Consider the following 18,870-nt stretch of genomic DNA (forward strand, 5'->3'; position numbering starts at 1 on the left):
TTTGGAATAGGAAGGACTGACTAGCATACAAGACCCATCACTTCACTGATGGATTTAATCAAAAGACAGTTTGTTGCACTTCACAAACATATTGCATATCTATCTGCGAGTCTCAACGAGAATGCAAAATGGAATGAAACACATAAAAAAGATATTTTAGAACACATTGTTGTTGCTGTTGGTGTGCGCCTGTGTACATTTATATATTTACCCTGCTCTTGCGAAGCAAAAACCAGGGTTAAGCAATTATTGGTTAAGGTTTTCTAATGCTTTGAGAAGTATGAGGTATTACTAGAAATAATTTTCTTTGCCCTTTCCATATCTGTTGTGCACTTTAAATTCTAAAGGGTTCCTCCTGTCGTAAAATAATAAAAATGGTACCATTGGAACGACTATATAACTACATTAAGCTCCAAGCCCTGCTAAAAGGTCGCATGATTAAACGGACAAGTCATTTTACAACCTTCAATATTTGTTGCAACGAAAGTGATGTGATTAGCTTTCTTATGAAACGATTGGAATTATTAGATTTAATTCTTATTCTACGACAGCAGGAACCCTTTAGATTTTAGAATATAGCAGCATACACACACACCCAAAATAATCAAACTGATTGAGAAAGCAATGAAACACTAACACCACATTGATATTACAACATTCAGAAGGAAAGAATCGAAATACCAGGAGTGAAGATATGACACGGAATCTTTCAGTGTGACAGCGTTTCACCCCTCCCGTTTTGCCTAGCCCTGGATCCACTAAGCAACCTATTTGTTTAATGAGCAAGGACATGGCTACACCCTAACATCCAATAAATGTCCAGACAAGAAAGGTGACATCTGCACATGGATGATTTCAAACTATTTGCACCGAAAGATGAAAAATTGGCGAAAAGGTACTCAGATGACATACCAGTGGAATTTGGTCTTGGCAATTGTGCCAAGGGCACATTTGTACAGGGTGAACCAACAAAAACGGACAACATAAAAAATTAACATAAAAACAACAATACAGGAGCGAGACAACGAAGCATCATGCAAATACCTTTGAGGATAAGCGGGCCACCAAATGTATCACAAACAAATGAGCAAAACAATTGCCAAAGAATACCTGTGTATAACGAGGCTGAAGCTGAAAACATACTGTTACAGACGCGGTTGTGGATGTTGGTTTACCGAGCGGTTTGGTATGACCGCGTCTGCACAGTTTACCCGATTATACTCGAACGTTGGCCGAGTCGCGCTACGCTAAATCAATTGAGGAAAGGACACAACGGCTGGGTTAAAATGACACGACACCAGGGGTACAGTTCTCAAGACCTCCGGAGGAGGTTATAATATTTCGGAACGTTAGATTACAAGGACAAGAGAGACAGCATAGGAAGGTAGGCACTTAATCACGGTCTTATAGTAACCCCGACAGACCACAGATAAACAGGACAAGACTGACTCACACGGGGATTGATGGCAAGGGAGGGCAGGTAGTCGATGGCTCAAGGTGCACCTTGGCTCAGGGGCAGAATCGACCCGGTCCGGTCCAGAGATGCGGGAGGTCTCTCTCAGCGCTAGAAGGTGACGTTCTTTCTCCAAGCTGGGGGCGCATCTGACGTCACGTCCGGTAAGTCGCTGCGTATATCCGGCGGGGAGTGACACGCCCTCGGCTCGTTAGCTCCGCCCCAGATGGAATTGGCCCGTTGCTTCTTATTGGGTGCGGGGGGTTACCGGGCTCCGCCCTTGACGAGGGGCCGACAGGCAGCCCCTTCGTGGTAACCCCGTCGGCGCACATGGGTAATGGCGGCTAACCGAGCCGGAGTGAGGACGCACACTCCGCGCGCGCTGTTGTGGTAGTTGTTGTTGTTGTTGTTGTTTCATGGGGAAGATGGGAGGAGGTATGGGGAGGTCCTAAACTCACTACTGGTGCCATACAATCACATTCTGGTGCAACGAAGAGTCAGAAGTAATGGAAACGAGTCCTTAACTGACATAGACTAAGAATAACTAGCAAGATGTCCAAAAGTTGTCTACGTGAGATGCGGTGGACCTGGGCACGACATTTAATGGGGGAAAAAGGGGAAGGTCGGTTCTACAGAGTGTTATTTACAGGCAATGGGACTAGGGAATGGGGGATTGGGGATAGTTGGGGAGTATTGGGGAAATAGGGGAATATTTACAAGCGGATATGGAGGCCAAATCCCATATCCGCAACAATACCTTTCTGCAAGAAAGAAAATCAAAGCCATAAACTTGCAGTACCAGTGCTCCAATACAGCACTAACGGAAATCAACAAACTAGATATCAAAACAAGCAACCACCTCACTATCCAAAAATGGTCCATAAGAATCAATGCATCCTGAGAATGTACCTGCCAAGACAAAAAAAAGAGGTAGCGACCTAAAGGAGCACGACCAAGTGCACAGTATAACAACTGTAGGACTGGCTGAGTGCGTGAAAAGTGCAACAGCCTACCAAATCCAATTTGTATACAAATACAAAGACAGCAAACCAGAAAACGTATCCCAAACCCAGGTTGCAAAAAATTTCCAAAAACAGATGTGAGTAGAAGTCGTCACATAACAGCAGTAATGTCGCAATAAACCAAAACAGCAGTAAATACAACCCCAACAATTGCAAAAAAATACAAAAAAGAAATACACCATGTAAAATGAAATATCAACAGATATACACTGACAACTGGGAAACCGACAAAAGAGCAGGATGGTATTAAAAATTAAAAATAAAAACAAGTACAGATACATTCAAAGTACACCACCCCCATGCCAAAAAAATTAATATCCCCAAGCGTGGCATTACCCGGCAATACCACCGTGCAGCTCATAGAGACTGTATTGAGTGGGAGACGTGTACAATAATTGATTCATTAATTGCATAATTAAAATCAATAAATAACAATCAAAAAATATTTTCTTAATCAATGAGCTAATAGCATACCTAAACCACTGGTGCTTCATCTGAAGCTGCAACTTTTTGAAAATTAATTAAATAAATCATTAATTGAAAAAAAATTGTAATAATTAATTGATTAATCAATAAATAATTAATCGATTAATTGATTAATCAATAAATCAAAAATATTCTTTATAGCCACATCACTTGGTCACTGTCGTGTAGAAATATTAGCTTCCGAGCTCAAAAGGTGCCCGGGATATTGCCCAGATGAGAAAGAAAATAAATAAATGATTAATAATGAAAATAAATAAATAATAATCATTAAATAATTTAAAAAATTAATCAATTGACTAATAGATTACCTTAACCACCACAGTTTCATCAAAATCTGTAATTTAAAAAAAATTAAGTCATTAATCAAATAATTAAATAATCAATCAATTAATTGATTAATCAATAAATTGAAAATAGCCTTTACAGCGACATCACTTGGTCATTGTCACGTCCAAATATTAGCTTCCTAGCTCAAAAGGTGACAGATATTTCCCAGATGAGAAAGGAAATAAATAAGTACTTCATTAATAGATAATAATTAAATAACTAATCAATTAATCGATTAATCAAAAAACAAACAAATACCGTTTTTGCCAAAGCACTTGCTCACTATCGTGGCGAAATTTCAGCTTCCTAGCTCAAAGGATAGCCGAGATATCGCCCCCTCCCACTCCTCGCATCACACACACTGACCAAGGGAAAGGGGGAGAGGAGGGAGGTAGGGGGGTAAAGGGAGGGAGGAGTGGGAGAGGGGGGAGAGGGGGGAGAGTGACACTTCTACCTTGGCATGAGAGGTGGGGAGAGGATGGGGGAAAGGGGAGAACCTGCCTTGACTGACTTACTTATGTTGTTCATTTTAAACTTGGAAGCATCGAATACACTTTGCTTTACAATTTTAAAGAGTGCTTAAAACCAAACATTATTAATAAATATTGTATTCCATAATTAGTCCACATATACAATTTATTACAGACAAAATTTTTCAAAGTATTGTTCAATTACTTAGTTGGAAAAGAGTAAACTCGCGTTAAATACACTCTTTATATAAACCCCAGGAATATGAAATGTGGAATAAACCCCAGGAATAGTCGGAAGAAAAAAAAAGAGAGAGAAAGGTGAGGGGAGGAGGTGGTGGTTAGCAAAGAGAATGTGTTGAAAAGTTGGCACCCAAATATGACTTCTTATAGCATGTATCACATCAGTCTGCCACCCCTTACGAATGGAGAATACAGTGCAGAGGGGAAGTCTGCCATTTTGCTGATGTAATAAATAGATGGTAATGACGTAATAGAGTTTTTGACCAAGAGATTTTCAGAGAGATTTTTTTTTTTTTAACTTTCACCCTTTAAAAATAGTGTGAATTAATTATTGAAATATGAGTTGCTTTGTTCATATCCTTTTCTCACCTGTATTGCAAGTAGAGCGACCTGGCGTATAATCAGAAATACTGTTCGATAGGGCGATATATCACTGTTATATGAATAAAATGGAAATGTTGAAAAAAAAGTATGGAATATAGCAAACGTTTCCGGTATCAAATCGATATGAGAAACGGGATTGAATGAGACTCACCATTACAAGTGAAGAAGATGAAGGATAAAGTTTTTGTGTTAATGTAAATTGAAACCAGCCCATCTATCCTCACCGTATTCAACTATATCATACTGTTTGCAGATTGGCTAGCATCTGATCGATAACGCTGCCGATTGTGTAGGGGGTACCATTATTGCTTGACAATTGTTGACGGATGCATGTATGCAGGCATGCCGAGACCAACCAACAAACCAACAGGCATTGGCCATTTTCCCTGCAAGAGCGGGGGTTAGCCTCGCGGTCCCCATGACAATCAATCATGACAATCCTTTTATATTATAGATATATTCTCTTATCCATGTATCACACACACCGATGTGTGCTTCAATTTTCAACTGCACCTAAATGGAAGACGTCATTGCTTTCTGCAACATTTAAAGTCTGACCTGTCAAACCAGTTGTGGAATGTGCAAGTATTGTGCAAAGAATCGCTTCAACGAGAAATAAATAAATAAATATTTTGCCACCTCAAAGGAATTGTCCTGACAAAAAGGAAGTGTTATCAATGTATAGATCAGTGAGCACACAAATTTAAGCAGTTCCTCTATCTGGTGGTTTAATTTGGATAATGTTGATAGTGCCAGAGTTAAAAGGGGAAGAGAAAGAGAGAAGGGCCATGCATCGCAAAGGCACAAATGCCAGGCAAAGGAGAATGGTGAGTGGGTGGGTCTGGAAGGAAGACAACCGGATATAAAACAGGAATGACAGAGTAAAGTATACCAGAAATGACTGTCATTGACATCTTGTGAAACACAGACGTACAAGGAAAGTCAGATGCAGAAAAGGGTAATTTTCTGCATCCTGCCCGTGGTGTGTCAATACTGGTATAGATACGAAACAGGAAAACTAATATGGCTGCATTGCATGCTGCCCCTTTATGGTGGCCGCCCATGGTAATACCACCCCAGAATACAGCAACACCTGTTACGCAACACAATGATGACACAATGTGTGGTCAGGTAACAACTCGAAAAATAGCAGGCAGCTAACCGCATCGAGAACCTGGCAAAGATGGTAAGTATGTTTTGGGGCCTTTTTGGTTGGTTGTTGCTCAGGTAGCAGAATGGGGAAAAGGATTGGTAGAAAAGGCAAACAAAATTAGAGCTTCCAGGGAAGCAGAACTCAACTGAACTGACTGGACAACTTTAAAGTAGGTCAGTTGTCTGTACTAGATTTGACTGAAATGAAAAGCCAACAACCTTATGTAATAATTTTAAGGTCCTTGTATCCTTGTGTCGTAAGAGTCTCACACACCAAGTTTGATCAAAACCCATAAATATTTGTGGACGTTAAAGTCTTCACGTCGTTTGAGCTGAAAACAATATGGTGGCCTATGGCGGCCATTTTGTGACGGATCGGGTTGGAATGCAATAGCAACCTACCTTGTGTGGTAAGGGTTAAACATTCTCAGTTTGATCAAAATCTGTTAATATTTGTGGACGCCAGTGTTAACGTCGTTTTCATGACCAAAAACAAAATGGTCGCCTAAGTCCGCCATTTTTCAACGGATCGGGCTGAAATGTAATACCAACCTGTTCCGTGGGGTAAGGATGCTGCATGTCAAGTTTGATCAGAATCGGTTGATATTTGTGGACGCTGGAGTGTTAACGTCGAAAAGTTAACTGACGACAGACGACGGACGCCGGAGGGTTCAGCATGTGATTAACTCAACTGGACGGTAGTCCAGTTGAGTGAAAAAATACCCACAAAGATCATCAAACCGTATAACATAGGACCACTAAGGAAACACAAACAAACAAGATATCATGCATAGCACAATACTTACCGAAATACAAGTACAAAATAGTTTAGACTATATAACCCAATTTATACACAAACAAGAAGACAGCCCAGAAAAAAAAAAAAAACTTATCCCTAACCCACCCTGCAAAAAAAATTTCCAAACAGGTACGAACAGAAAATGTTACACATGGAACTGAAAAAGAAACGAATACAACCCAACAATTGCAAAAAAGACAAAAGAAAATATAAAGTGAAATATTAACAGATTAAACCGATAACTGGAAAAAAAACAAAAAAACGATAAAAGAGCAGGAAGATCAAAAAAAAAAAAAAAACGAAGGACAAAAAGACGTAAAATGTCAGTCATAGCCCGCATGGTTTTAGCAATTTTGCTGTCCGGAGATAGAAGCCACCAGTCGGCCATCTTTGGTCGGATTACAAAACAATCGGCATAAGTATACTCATATATTGTCTTTGTGCCAAGTTTGAGTAAAATCGGTCCATGCATGGCCGAGAAATGGTTGGGGACACGTTTAATTAACAAAATGGCCACCAGAAAAATGAACCAAAAGCGATCAATCATCGACCAATATACTTGAGGTTTCCTGCACAGATTCACGTCAATGCTTTACACCACTTGAACACAATGCATGAGAGGTATGTTTCTATTCACAAACCTATTGTTTCATTCCATTCAATTAAAGTGGTTTTGGACAAATGTTGCCTGCCTGCTTTTCAGAGGTACCATTTTAATGCTACCGCAAATTACCCTGAGGGCACCAAAGAATAAACCACAATGAGTAGACTGGCATTAGAGACCAGAACAAGTAACGAAGGCCGATTACGATTACCCCCACCCTCTCTGAAGAGCATCAATGAGCCAGCAAATACTCCAATAATAACAGGGGAATTTCTCCTGAGACGAACTCAGTTGCTAGAAGCTTCTGCAGCAATACTTAATCCTTATTATCAAACTACTGTCTCAAGTTGAATTTGAACACACAACCTCTGGAATGCTGTTCAGTGTATCATGACACTACCATCATACCCACAACTGCACAGCTAATAAATCTCCTGGTTTTAGTTGGTTTGAGATCTTTGCTCACCATAAAATTAAATTATACAGCACTGTTCCACAGCACATGACAAAGTTCGCCACAATCTTGAAATTACCCACATTGGGTTGGGCCTATTTGAAGTCTCATCTGAAATCCTGGCTCAGGATGCACTGAGCACAAGTTAAAATGCAAACAACACCCAGTAGAGCACATGTCTCCGCCAGGCTGAACAGTTTAGTTTTGTATCCCACTGATGGTCCGGATCCGGATCCGAACCAAAATCTGATTGGCTTGGTCTCCTCACCGAACCAACTCATCCACCAAGTTTAGCCGAGTTTTTCCGATAATCCGTCCCTAACGTTTTGAAATACCGTGCTATATATTGTTTTCGGCCCATTTCTCAATGGTGTAGAATCACTTCTTTTTTTTTAAACTCTCGTATTCGGATCTTCACCAAAATCGAATCAATTTGTCCTTGTCACACTCCCAACCTCTCAACCAAATTTTGTCCGAATCCGTCCACAACTTTTTGAGATATCCAATCCACAAACTAACAGACATACAGACAAGGGTGAAAGCATATCACCTCCCTCAACCTCTGGGTAGTGGAGGTTATAACACATTCGTTTGTTTATTGTTAACTCCTTGCAATTTACATAACACTTGCTGTATTAATGTTTTTTTTTTGTTTTCTTCCAACACATGATCTGAGGCTCATAGTGGAGCTGCCACTCCCCCTCCCCACCACCACGACCACACACACACACACACACACACACACACACACACACACACACACACACACACACACACACACACACACACACACACACACACACACACACACACACACACACACACACACACACACACACACACACACACACACACACACACACACACACACACACACACACAACCACTGAGTTCCATGCATCACTTCCACCGACACTCTGGGTACCAGTGACGACAAAAATCACTAACATTGACATCCGCATCAAACAGTTTAATATGAACATCACAACCGCAGCTACCAAATACATTCCAAAGGGCAGTATAAAAAATACAACCCCAACTACTCGCCAGAAATCGCACACCTCATCAAACGAGATAATCTAAAACACAACACACCAACACCCAAAGCACCAGAAATAGTCGAAAGGACTCGAACGCTAAACACAGAAATCTACATCAAAATACTCGTGAAAAAACCCCACAAAACTGGCACTCCCGTCTACACACACTAAACCACTCAACTAATACCAAACACTTGTACAAAACCATAAGCAGCATCAATAACTCCAACATCAGCACAACACCCTCAAATGCAACCATAACTACCACAGACAGCATCCCATCAGAAAAACAAGTACAAAAAGTTTTAATTAAAACAAAAGCCGCGTCGATGTTACACAATGCCTAGATGCAGCGTTGCCTACAACGTCGATGTTATAGGCACAGGACATTCCTATTGATTCGATTACTTGATGTTATTTTTGTGCAAAGTGAAAATATATCTCGGCAATTTCCCGTTTGTGGCGACGAATTTTTAATATATCTCGCCATTTTCCCGTCTGTTATTTCAGGCGGTGTATGACTGACCATGCCGCGATTTTAAAAAATATATATCTCGGCAATTTCCCGTGTGTGGCGACACGTGAACGAAGCTATGCTTCTCTCCACATTATTGTGACGACGTATAAATTAAATATTTAATCGTGACGATTGTCATCAAATGGACGAATTTTTAATATATCTCGGCATTTTCCCGTCTGTTATTTCGGGCGGTGTATGACTGACCATGCCGCGATTTAAAAAAATATATATCTCAATGGACTTGAAGTTACAGGCCTTTGAGAATTCATTTCGGTCTATAAAGGGCAACTTTCATTCGGATTTTCTTCCCGTTTTTTTTCAACCGAGTCTAAAACTATGTTAGCGACTGTGAAAAATGAAATGATATATCGAATTTGATTTGAAATAAAACTGTGTGAGAGGAAGACACCACGGGCCGACAAAACAGGCCTCAAAGCTATGCGAGTTAATAAAATGGTGGATATTTGCTTATATGAAGCCTCTCCCACAATGGGTGGAGCTATGGTTCCCAGAATGGGTGGAGCTTTGAGGTTTTGTCTTCTCTGCAAGAACAAGAAGAACAAGAAGAAGAACAACAACAACAACAACAACAACAGCAGCAGAGGGCACTATGACCAGCGTCTTGCGACGCGGCTAATAACAAGCTAACATCCTCATCGACCATAAAGCAAACACAATTCACATAGCACCCAGAACAGAGGAAAGATGTATTACAAGATGCAAACTCAGCAACCAACTCGACACCACCATCAGGCCATTCACTCCTGCACAAACAACAAAAATCATTAAAAACTCGCAAACCCTGACATCTCCAATTTACATTTAAAACACCTTGGACCACACAGAATCAGTCCTCACAAATGTAAGTAATTTCTCCTACAAACACTCATAATTCCTCAAATTTGGAAACTCCGGCAAAATCATTCGGCAAAAACTTCGGCAAAATCATTACCCTCCTTAAACCAAACAAGGATCCCACCAAAGCAGCCTCCTACAGACCTATCGCATTACTTTGCACACCCTCAAAAGTTACAGAACGCCTTATACTTACACTCACAAACCCTCACATCAATCTTTCACACACCTTTGAAGGATTAATCTTTGAATTTGAACACAGATTCAGACGAAACCACTCCACCAGCACTCTCCTCAAAAACGTCACACAAAACACCTTTGAAGGCTTCCACAACAGAAAACCACCAAAACACACTATTCCCACCATTCACAGTCACTCTTCTAACAAATTACACCAAGGAGCATTCCCACCATCAGCAAAGCATTTGACACACTCACAAAGCTCCTACTCACAAACAAAATACTCAACACAAAAATGCATAACACCAAACGCTGGCTGGCCAACTACCTATCATGGACAGTCATTCATAATTTTTAACGGCAGGTCGTCACACACACGATAATTTCCGAATGGAGTCCTTCAAGACTCAGTCCTCTCCCCTACACTCTAATGTGTTCATGATCGACATTCCACAACCACCCGAGAACATACAATTAGCCTCATATGCAGATGATGATATAACCATCACCTCCACCCATAACATAAACATCGCTACAGCACAACTTCAACACTTCCTCAGCACCCTACAAACCCGGTTCACCATCAACAGACTAAAAGTAGCCCCCTCAAATTCAACAGTCACTCTTCTAACAAATTACACCAAGGAACATAGAGCTGCACCACACATCACACTGAACAACATCCCTATTCCCCAAACACACCCAACAAAAATACTCGGTTGCACTTTTAACACATCCATGTGTTACGTGCTCCTCCCCGACCCCCTGGTCACGGTGTACCTCCGAGCCCTGAGAGGAGTCACGGCAGAAAAATGTGTTATTATGTGTGTCAAAGATCAATGGAGAAGCCACCCCAATTCTTACTCACAAACAAATATTGTATTACAATCACACGAGAATAACAGTACACAATAATAGGAATCAAAAGTACAATCAATATGTCCTATGATGGTACCATCAGTTTCGTAATATATATAACTCACTGTGCTCCAAGTGAGTGAACCAAGAACATTCCCCAATGTCTCTTATCCCCGGCTTCAAGCCAACGTTGATTCGCTCCAGCGATCGCCAGAACGAGGTAAAATCGAGACCAGAATCCCATGCGGATGGCAAGTACAGTCACAGCTGACGCTGCACAAAGGTGCCCTCAAGGCGACTGGGAAATCCAAAGGTGCCCTACAGGCGACTGAGAGATCACACCCTCGGGTATGGACGAAGTCACCTTCAAAAAGCCACGTCACACACACGCCCCAGATCGACGGCTGAATGCGGTGATAATGGTCGAAAAGAAACGAACCCGCAAGCGAAGCACAAGTCCTGCGCGAGTCAAAATGGCCGACGACCCGCTCTTGAGACATAACGGCCTGGCGATATTTCTCCTCGAAATCCACCGCCAAAACCCTGACACGCAGGTTGATCGGTCACAGCGATGACAACTCTGTCGCAGGGACCCCTTTCCCGGGAACCCGAAAGTTCGCTAGTGACTCTTGCTCGCCAACGTTCGCTTCAGAACCCGGAGCAACTCGGCTTTCTTGTCCGACCTCTCTCGCTCCGCCCTGTTTTCCTCCTCCTCTTCCTCTTCATAGCCGCCCGGTTCCTGTTTCATTTTAAAACATTCCTTTTACCTTTTGACAATAATAATTGTTATTTCCCTCAAACAACAATAATAATAATACATGGAACCATAAATGTCTCAAGTGGATGAAAGCCACCACAACGGAAGTAACGAATCCGTAACACGTCATTCTCAAATCACATCACAAACATTAAACATAGGGGCAATACCCCTGGTACTCATCTGGTAAAATAAAGTATACTAAACTGACTGAAGGTATTTTAAACCAATTTCAATGGTTGTGAGAAGACAGAGCAGCATGTACAATCATGGTTTTAGAAGAACCCCCCCCCCCCCCTCCCCCACACACCAATCAATGACACAGAGAAACTACTCCACAGGTCTGATCGTGTTCACCTTTCACGTCTTCGCTGTGGACACTACCCACAACTTTTACACGACAAATATAGACTCGAGGACACCACTGATGACACCTGCAACAACTGCAAGGTCGCTCCACACAAAATAAAACATCGAAGACTGCGTGGTCCTGGCCTCACGTAGGCAAGAGCACAACATCTTGGATGTGAGGGATCTCTGGGTCACCCCTGTGAGATCGATCGGCTATCTCTGTGCCACTAGTATGTTCAAACAGAAATAACTGAGGCAACATAACAAAAACAATGGTGCCGCTTTTCTCACCGCATTCAGAGGGGCATTTCCTCAGGAGGAATTTCCTCCTCCCCATTGATGCCAACATAGGGGGACTGTCAGTGCTCTTGTCCTTTTAAGTGCTGAATGTCAAGCAAGGAAGCAGCTTGTACCATTTTTTTAAATCTTTTGTCCGACTCGGCTGGGGTATGAACCACCAACCACCCAGACTCAGAGAGGGCACTAACAGCTAACTACTCAGAGAGGAGCCTGAGATCACACTATAGGGTAAAATATTGTTACATTTGTGGGAGTAGATGATGAAATACCTGAGTACAGGTGGGATTGCATAGTAATAGTATAGACCGTGTACGATTAGGAGACATCTCGATGTATTCAAGTAGGAAAAACTGTGAGCGTAAGATTGTTTTTGTGTCTTCACACAAGGGGTGGAGCTATGTTAACTAGGTAGGGTCTAAGGCTAGTTTCTCCCAGTATGTGATTGCCCCCTGTGACCATTTCCTACGTTTTTACAAACAACAATAACAACAAACGTCCATTAAATCACCATAACTGCCGACAGCGCCGGACATTGCCGATCAGCGAGTAGCCACACCTCAATGACACTCACGCCAAGCAAAGCCAGCAGGCAACGCCCCGAAGTTCGTCATCGATTGTGGAGATGGGATAATGCAATAGAGCTCGGCGATTGGACAGAGCGACGTGAGAGCGAGAAGGTCCGAAAGGAAGAAGAAGACCATGGCTCTCTTGGTCTCTTGGCACAAACAAGAAAGCTGCACCATTTTTCCTTTGTTCGTGCTGGTGCGATTTTGCTCGTGGACTTAAGCTTAAGTTGTTGCGCTTTCGAGGAGGAGAGAGGAAGAAGAATCGCTCTCACTCTCGGTGTGTGTGTGTGTGTGTGTGTGTGTGTGTGTGTGTGTGTGTGTGTGTGTGTGTGTGTGTGTGTGTGTGTGTGTGTGTGTGTGTGTGTGTCTGGCTTTCGGCTCGGGTGGTCACTTTGGCTTGTGTGCGCCTGTAAAGAGAACTTTTCAGAGCTTTGTAGAGCCTTTGCGACATTGTAGGAGGGGGGTGTTGTTGGACATTGGGCTCATCAAGGAGCTTGTGTCCACGTGGCATGTGACAGTGGAGAACAAAGGGCAGCAGTCTTCGCTACTTGCTTCACGCCTGGGCATTTAACGCGTGGTTTCGGCACCATTGTTGGAGCATTTTCTGCACGGGTGGCTGCACGGACTGCCGTGATCACCAAGCTCCCAGGCGCATTTTGGACCAGAGCCGTGTACCGGCCAACTAAACAAAATCTTTTATTTTTATTTCATCATTCCCTTGTTGTGTTTGTGTCTGAGTGGGGACGTCTCACATTAGGATTTATTTTACCTCAACCTTTATTTTGCCGTGCTTGACATTCATGAAATCATTATTGTGGCATATTTTATTTGTTGTGTCTTGTTTGCATGGTGGGGGTTTCAGGAATCAACCCGTGTCCTTCGTCCAGGTAAGCACCTCGTTTCTTCACCCGCACATGATGGACCAACTGCAAGGTTAGGCTATGTGCCTTGGGAATTAAGGACCATTTCGGCTATTCGTCACTCGGCGGTATTAACTACAGGGCTGAGAGGACAATATATTTTAAAGATTAATATATATATATATATAATAATTATATATATATATATATATATATATATATATATATATACACACGTCACATGGCCAAAAATAGTCGTGGCCAAAAATATTGGCACCCTTGCACTTTTTTTTTTTTCAAATAATGTTCCATTTCTTCCAGGAAACACCTCACTCACCTCACTCATCTCACTCATCTCACTCGAGCAACCGTTGCCGAGTCTGATCCACCTTCTCCATTCAGCATATCTCCTCGGGAACAAAATGTTTTCACACCTTCCAGCTTCATGCCGTCTCCAAGATCCAACTCAACATTTCCTCCATCTGCAGCTCCCTCTGTGCACACCTTACATTTGAATGTAGCTGCCACACTGGTTAATGACCCTCTCAGACCACTACATTTTTGATGAACCCACTCAGCGCACATTGTACATTGAATGGAGTTCACTCCGACACCCTTCCTGCACACAGAACATGGCCACATCCCAGTTCTTTCCACCTCACCACATGCTTTACCACTTGCCATCACCTTCGTCTTTCCAGTATTCACCTTCAGACCTTTTCTCTCCATACATTCATTCCACTTGTTCATCTTTTCCTTCAGTCCATCCATACTTTCCGCAATCAACACCAGATCATCTGCATACAACAACTCCCACGGTAAACCCTCCTTTACGTTCTGAGCCAGCACCTCCATCACACCTACAAATAATAGTGGACTTAGTACCGATCCCTGATGCACTCCCACCTTCACCTCAAACTCACCACTGTTCCCGTCCTTCGTCCTTACAGCCGTGTGCGCTCTTTTGTACATTGCCATCACTACTCTGATCAACCATTCCTCCACTCCTAACTTCCTCAATGCCCATGTCAATACTTCGCGTGGAACCCTATAAAATGCTTTCTCCGGATCAACAAACCCAAGAAACAACTTCTTCCTCTTCTCCATGTACTTCTCCTGCAACTGCCTCACAATAAAGAGCACGTCTGTTGTTCCTCTTCCTGGCATAAATCCAAACTGCATTTCGTCGATCTTCACTTTCTTCCTTATCCTCCTCTCCAACACCCTTTCCAATACCTTCATTCCATGCTCCAATAACTTTATCGCTCGGTACGAGCCACACTTCAGAGGGTCACCTTTCCCCTTGTATAGAGGGACGAGGGTACTCAGTTCCCAATCCACTGGAATGCGGCCTTCTTTCACCACCAGATTACAGATCTCTGTCATTCTCTTCACACCCCAACTTCCTGCTGCCTTCAACATATATCCCACAACTCCCGTCGGCCCTCCCGCTTTTCTACTCTTCTCAGTTATCTTCTCTGCCGGATCTAAAACTGGGTTACTCTCCATGTTGCCATTCCATTCATTCTCTGTATTCAACAGCATTTCCATATATATTTTCCATCTTCCTTTAATTCCATCTGGGTCCACAACGATTTGTCCCACTTCATCCTTCAAGCAACTCACCCCCATTACATCACACCTCTCTTTCGCTATCTGCTTTACAATCCTGAATACCGCTCTCTGACCCTCTTCCGAATTCAAACATTCTCCGAACATTTTCCTACATGCCTCCTGCGCCTTTGCTACCTCTTTCTTTGCAGCCTTGTAACTTTCATGCTCTGCTTTTTCTGCTCCCGTACCCTTCGCCTTCTGCCACCCCTTGAACTTCTTCCTCTTCTCGTCAATCCTCTTTCCAACTTCATCATCCCACCACCATGTTTCCGAGTGCCGCGGTGGTCTTTTTGTCCATCCACATACCTCACCAACGGCTCCCAACAGACTATCTTTCATTGACATCCAACCACTTTCAAGCTCAACCACATCATCCTCTACCCTACTCAGCCTCTCTTTTAATGCCTCCCTTACTGTCACCTCTTTCAACCTCCACCTTCATTCTCGGTTGGTACTTCACCCGCCGAGCTCTCCTCGCACCTTTCACCCTTATGTCGCAGACAACAAAGTGGTGCTGTGAAACAGCCTCCTCCCCCGGGATCACCTTTGTGTCCCGGAGGTGCCCCCTATCTCGCCTACTCACCATCAGGTAATCAAAGGTTGTCGTCAACCCACCTGACGTGTATGTAATAAGCTTATTATCCTCTTTCTGGAACTGAGTATTACAAATCAACAAATCAGCTCCATCAGCAAAGTCCAAAATCCTTTCACGTTCCCCATTTCTCACACCATATCCGTAACCCCCATGAACTCTCTCAAAACCGTCCATACTCCTTCCCACATGTCCATTTAGGTCTCCTGCTACCACAACAACCTCCTCATCTTTCACGTTTTCCATCAGCTTCTCTATCGCACACCAGAACTTGTCCTCTTCATCGCTCCGACCAACCTGCGGAGCATATCCCGAGATGACGTTCACCAAGAGCTTTCCAATCATCATTTTCACCATCATCAACCTATCACTCACTCACCACACTGTCTACAAACTCCTCAGAAAACAGGACACCAACACCATTCACGCCTTCTGGGCACCCTTGCCACACAAACTTGTATTTCTGTCCCTGCCTACCCTTCACCATTCTCACACCACTTCCCTTCTATCTCGTCTCCTGCACACAACATATGTCCACTCTTCTTCTGACCAATACTTCCACCACTTCTCCTGATCTCCCTGTCATTGTCCCTACATTCCATGTCCCAAACCTCAGAAACCGATCTCCACGTCGGGCATCAGACGTTTCGTCGTCATAAATGGAGTGATTTCCACCCTTGCTTCGATCGGGTTCCCAACCTTGAATTTTGACGAGAGGGAGTGGGGTCCCCCACGGGGTACTTCGGGCTGTACCCTGCCCATATGTCGTTGTAATTGTCATGGTTCTCTTTTTGAGGCAATGTTTTTATGGCCGGATGCCCTTCCTAAAGCCAACCCTTTTCGTCGCCTCTTACGACACGCAGGGATACGGTGTACCTATTCTAAACCGGGGTACACACCGGGCACATGTAATATTAAAATGGAAATTATTTAAATAAACTACATATTCGTATGTGATTTATAAATAAATAAACACTGAGGTACCGTCTGATAAGACTGCTTGGTTAAAGTTCAAGAAACGTTATATTTCCAATGATTCTCAGCGAGCCAATGAATGAACAGAATAATCACAGATACATACACCTGGACCTGGTGCAAACAAACAGGAGCCACGTTCATAAATGATACATTCGGAGAGTACATTGCAAGCTCAGGTCTCCAAGCGTCGATAAAATTAGAAGATGACAAACGAACTCGTATTTCGAGAATAAAGTCAACTGTTCCGTAAATATATACGGATTAGACAAACCGACTTAAACCGGTTAGACACTGAAACAGGTTAGAAACAGGAAAAATGAGAGTTAGGGCATATGGATGAGGTTCATACGTGGCATTGTAGCTAAAGAATAAGGACGTGGTTTTGATGTGAAATCTTGGGAAGGAGGGGACACCATATTTCTCGACCTTTTGAGATTTATCAAACTTCATTTAGACCAGACATGACGATGCACAGGTGGCGCTAATATATTCGAGCTAATTTGGGTTGGATTCCCGATCAGACTTTTAACTGCCATCCTGGAGTATAACAGGCTGGGTATTACATCAAGGTGAGTGCTGTCCCTCGGATGGACGTTAAACTAGGTATCCATACTGCCGGCATTAGTTGGTAGATGATAAGATGCCAAGGTGTGTTTTGAGACTAGCAGGTGAGTCATCGTTAACACCCTGAAGCTTGAATAAGTCAAAGGTAAACCACCCAGAGCAATTCCTGCCATGGGGACGCTTTAGTTGAACCTCGTAAGAGAGATAGAGACAACAATGTGTCGTTTGCCTGTCAAAGATGCATTTTATGCATGTTATCTTGACGTCCAGACATCTACACACAACATCTCAAACTCCATCTCGGTGCAGGAACCGAGAAAACTTTAGTTTTACAGAGGAACACGACGTTGGAGGAGGTGCAGGAACCGAGAAAACTTTAGTTTTACAGAGGAACACGACGTTTGAGGAGGTGCAGGAACAGAGAAACACTTTAGTTTGACAGAGGAACACGACGTTTGAGGAGGTGCAGGAACCGAGAAACACTTGAGTTTTACAGAGGAACACGACGTTGGAGGAGGTGCAGGAACCGAGAAACACTTTAGTTTTACAGAGGAACACGACGTTGGAGGAGGTGCAGGAACCGAGAAACACTTTCGTTTTACAGAGGTACACGACGTTTGAGGAGGTGCAGGAACTGAGAAACACATTAGTGTTACAGAGGAACACGACGTTTGAGGATGTGCAGGAACCGAGAAACACCTTTTAGTATTAGAGGAACACGACGCCTGAGGAGGTGCAGGAAACGATATATAAACACCTGTTATACACTACAGGAACACGACGTCTGAGGAGGTGCAGGAAGCGATAAACAGAGCGGACGACGCCTCAAACTCACCGCAACCAGAGCCTTTCCGAGGCAGATGGAGCCTCGACAACCGAACTCCAGATCGTGCTGCGATTTGTAATAGCTTAAGGTGCCACCTCTCAACACCAGCCAACGGTCTTGCCATCCGTGGAGGTAGTTCGTCCACTTGCTCAGCGCCCCACACAGCTCCACGGGCTGCGACGTGGTGTCCAAGTCCAGCTCGTCATCCTCGTCCGAATAAAGGTCACTTTGGTCAGACATGGCTGGAATCGTGGTAAACAGGTCACGCACAGAAAGGAAGACTGGGTGAGGTTCCTTAAGCTAAGAGTCAGGGTGAGTCCACCACCATTCATACCATGTGACATCGACGGTGACAGCGGAAGAAAGGGGCGGGGAATAAAAAGGGCTGAACTGTGGAGTAAGAACATTTCACAATCTCCTCAATCATTTTTGCGAATAAAATTAATTTGATATTTTTTGCATTGGAATTCATTGTATTTCTTAAATCAACTAAAGTATGTAGCTGTAACCTCCATAATCTGTTTTTATTGCCTCACATCGAAAAGATAATTCTGAAAAAGAGTAAGCCAGTTGAACTTACAAACAGAGTATATACACCTCTTTGATAAAAAATAAAAA

General features: G+C 43.0%; 2 protein-coding genes across 4 annotated transcripts in view; both read right to left on the reverse strand.

Moving 5' to 3' along the window:
- The window catches only part of LOC137421006 (ceramide transfer protein), a 140,820-nt gene extending 122,147 nt beyond the window's left edge, over positions 1-18,673 (reverse strand). For 2 of the 3 annotated variants that reach the window (XM_068106628.2, XM_068106629.2), the window contains exon 1: positions 18,262-18,606. In XM_068106628.2, the coding sequence (XP_067962729.1) occupies positions 18,262-18,492 (231 nt within the window). In that variant the 5' untranslated portion in view covers positions 18,493-18,606. Of the gene's footprint in view, positions 1-18,261 lie in introns of all 3 variants that reach the window. The other variant, XM_068106627.2, reaches the window with a different exon arrangement.
- LOC144890985 (uncharacterized) overlaps positions 1-18,870 on the reverse strand; it is a 532,245-nt gene that overhangs the window by 423,802 nt on the left and 89,573 nt on the right. The window lies entirely within an intron of this gene.

The sequence above is a fragment of the Myxine glutinosa genome, chromosome 2 (assembly GCF_964187855.1).
Source record: "Myxine glutinosa chromosome 2, kmMyxGlut1.1, whole genome shotgun sequence".
NCBI lineage: Eukaryota > Metazoa > Chordata > Myxini > Myxiniformes > Myxinidae > Myxine > Myxine glutinosa.